The sequence below is a fragment of the Gekko japonicus genome, unplaced genomic scaffold (genome assembly GCF_001447785.1).
Source record: "Gekko japonicus isolate JY-2015 unplaced genomic scaffold, Gekko_japonicus_V1.1 scaffold3393, whole genome shotgun sequence".
In the NCBI taxonomy this organism is placed as follows: Eukaryota; Metazoa; Chordata; class Lepidosauria; order Squamata; family Gekkonidae; genus Gekko; species Gekko japonicus.
Genome location: NW_015173783.1, coordinates 96804 through 99727, shown reverse-complemented (window position 1 = coordinate 99727; position 2924 = coordinate 96804). Strand labels below are relative to the sequence as shown.

General features: G+C 46.8%; 1 protein-coding gene across 1 annotated transcript; it reads right to left on the bottom strand.

The window, feature by feature from the left end:
* Positions 1–1982: 1982 nt before the first annotated feature.
* LOC107120776 (olfactory receptor 10C1-like) lies at positions 1983–2924 on the bottom strand. Its single transcript, XM_015423542.1, has one exon. The coding sequence runs from the start codon at positions 2922–2924 to the stop codon at positions 1983–1985; it is 942 nt and encodes a 313-aa protein (XP_015279028.1).

Here is a 2924-nt window from a genome sequence, read left to right as displayed (position 1 = left end):
AACTCAGAAACAAACTGCTCTTTTTCAAGGACAGCTGTGCCAGAGCTTGTGACTGACGCAAGGTCACATCAGCAGGTGCAAGTGGAGGAGTGGGGACTCAAACCCGGTTCTCCCAGATTAGAGTCCGCACACTTAACCACTACACCAAACTGGCTCAAGGTCCAAGGAAGGGACAAGGAAACTTGTGTAAAAGAAAAGATAATATGATGCAATTAATGACACGTGGCCAGAACCTGGCCACATTTAACAGAATCTAATGGGGCCAACCGTCCTGGCTAATTTTGGGGGGAATGGGCAAAGCATGGGCCTCCTCTCTCCCTGGGCCTGCCCCTGAAAATTAATATGCTGTCTAAATAATAATTGATGCAATGTAGCATTCTTTTTAACTTCCTCACAGTACCTAAATACATCTCTTCCAAGTTTTTACTCAATCTCTTTGCCTACCCTTCATTATGTTGCTGGCAGTGGTGATGTGTGCTTCTGGGTATGCGAGAAATTGTCTCATGTTCAAAGAGTACTTTGGCTCATGTTTAAACCGTTGGGAGGCAGATCTACCTCCCCCCCATGTCTACGTGCAGCCTTTTACCATAGGAGTGAATAGCAGAGGTCCACTTGAAGATATCATTGAGTTGAAGATTAAACTGTCCCAGGATCTTGGTGATTCCAGTGTCTGGGACCAGGTTTCCCCTCCTCCTGATAAATTCCAAGTTGTAACTTTGCTCCACAGAACTCAGGGAAATATAGATTTCTCTCTGTTGGTACAGTCATGCCCTGCAATTGGGTCTCTCCTGTGATGAAGATCTCTCTCTCTCTCTCTGGTGTAGTGGTTAAGAGCCAGTTTGGTGTAGTGGTTAAGAGTGCGGACTCTAATGTGGGAGAACTGGGTTTGATTCCCCACTCCTTCACATGCAGCTGCTAGTGTGACCTTGGGTCAGTCACAAGTTCTTTCAGAGCTGTTCTCTTAAGAGCAGTTCTTTGAGAGCTCTCTCAGCCTCACCGACCTCACAGGGTGTCTGTTGTGGAGGAGAGGGGAAGGGAAAGGAGATTGTAAGTCACTCTGAGACTCTGAATGAAGGGTGGGGTATAAATCCAATCTCTTCCTATCTATCTATCTATCTATCTATCTATCTATCTATCTATCTATCTATCTATCTATCTATCATCTATCATCTATCTATCACCAGAGGCTGTGGGTCTCAGTGGAAGATAGTCCCAGGTTCAATCTCCAGCATCCACAGTTAAAAGAATCAGGCAGTACGTGATGTGAAAGACCTCAGCCCAACACCCTGGACATCTGCTGCCAGTCTGAGCTAAGAATATGGACCTTGATGGACCAGTGGTCTGATTCAGTATAAGGCAGCTTTGTGTGTGTCTGTGTGTTCATTACTCTGTCCACCTGTCTCTCATTATTCCCCACATATACCCCCAAGAGCACTTCGGTCCGGGGAACAACATCGCCTGGTGGTTCCAGGCCCCCGGGAGGCAAGGCTCGCCATGACTAGGGCCAGGTCCTTTTCGGTGGCAGCCCCTACCTGGTGGAACGAGCTCCTGGAGGAGATCAGGGCCCTGCGGGAACTTATGCAGTTCTGCAGGGCCTGCAAGATGGAGCTCTTCTGCCAGGCTTTCACATAGAGGCCGCCACTACCACCGCCACCAATGAGGTGGATAACGTTGGGGTTAAGGATGGCCCGGGAAGATCTGCCACAATTTCTGCATGACTGATACCACCGGATTTACCTGGTTGGGATCGGCTATAGGACAACATCATCTCCGGAGAACTGTCTGTTTACCATCTTGGCATATATCCGGGGACCATCTTGCTTTCAATTGAGTACTGTTGTTGTGATTAATTGTTATTAATGTTTTTATTGCTTTTACCTTGATTTATATGGGCTTTGCCCCTTGTAAGCCGCCCTGAGCCCGCTTTGCGGGGAGGGCGGGGTAAAAAATCCCAATAAATAAATAAATAAATAAATAAATAATTAGCTAAGCAAAGCTTTTCTCCTTCCTATTGCTTTCCTGAAAGCAGCTTTTATCTCTTTATTCCTTAGGCTGTAAATTACTGGATTAAAAGCTGGTATCACCACTGTGTAGAGGAGGGAAAGGATCCTGTCACTGTTCAGGGAGTACATTGACTTAGGCCGAATGTAGGTAAACGTGATCGTTCCGTAAAACAGAGAAACCACCACGAGATGCGAGGAACAGGTGGAGAAGGCTTTGCGCCTGTTCTCAGCCGCAGGCATCATGAGGACGGTGGCTATGATGAGGACGTAGGACAACAGGATGAGTAAAAATGGCACTGTGACAAAGACCACCGTGACTGTGGCAACCGCCACTTCATTCCTGAAGGTGTCTTCCGTGGCTAATCTCAGAACAGGCAGAAGATCGCAAAAGAAATGGTTGATTCTGTTAGGCCCACAGAAAGGAAGCGTGAATATCGAAATGGACTGTCCGAAAGCCACGAAAATACCAGTGGCCCATGAGATGGAGGCTAGCTGAATGCATTCCCTGTGGTTCATTATGCAAGAGTATTGCAGGGGCTTGCATATGGCGATGTAGCGGTCGTATGCCATGACGGCGAGAAGGCAACACTCGGTGATGCCAAAAAGAATGAAAAAGTACATCTGGATCCCACAACCCACAAAGGATATAGTTTGACTCTCTGACAGCAAATGCTGTAGTGTCTTAGGAACGATGGTACAGGTGTAGCCTATTTCTAAAACGGACAAGGTACGGAGGAAGAAATACATTGGTGTGTGAAGGGTGGGATCAGTAGAGGAAAGGATCAATATCAGGCTGTTCCCGATCAATGCAATCAAGTAGAATATCAGTATTAGCAAAAAAAGCAGGACTTTCATAGCCTGGAAATCCGAGAACCCTAAGAACAGGATCTCAGTCACACAGGACTGGTTGTCCTTCTTCAT

Bases quoted from the DNA above. Each gene is read 5' to 3' on its own strand.
- LOC107120776 (XM_015423542.1), bottom strand. From the start codon at position 2,924: ATGAAGAAGGACAACCAGTCCTGTGTGACTGAGATCCTGTTCTTAGGG.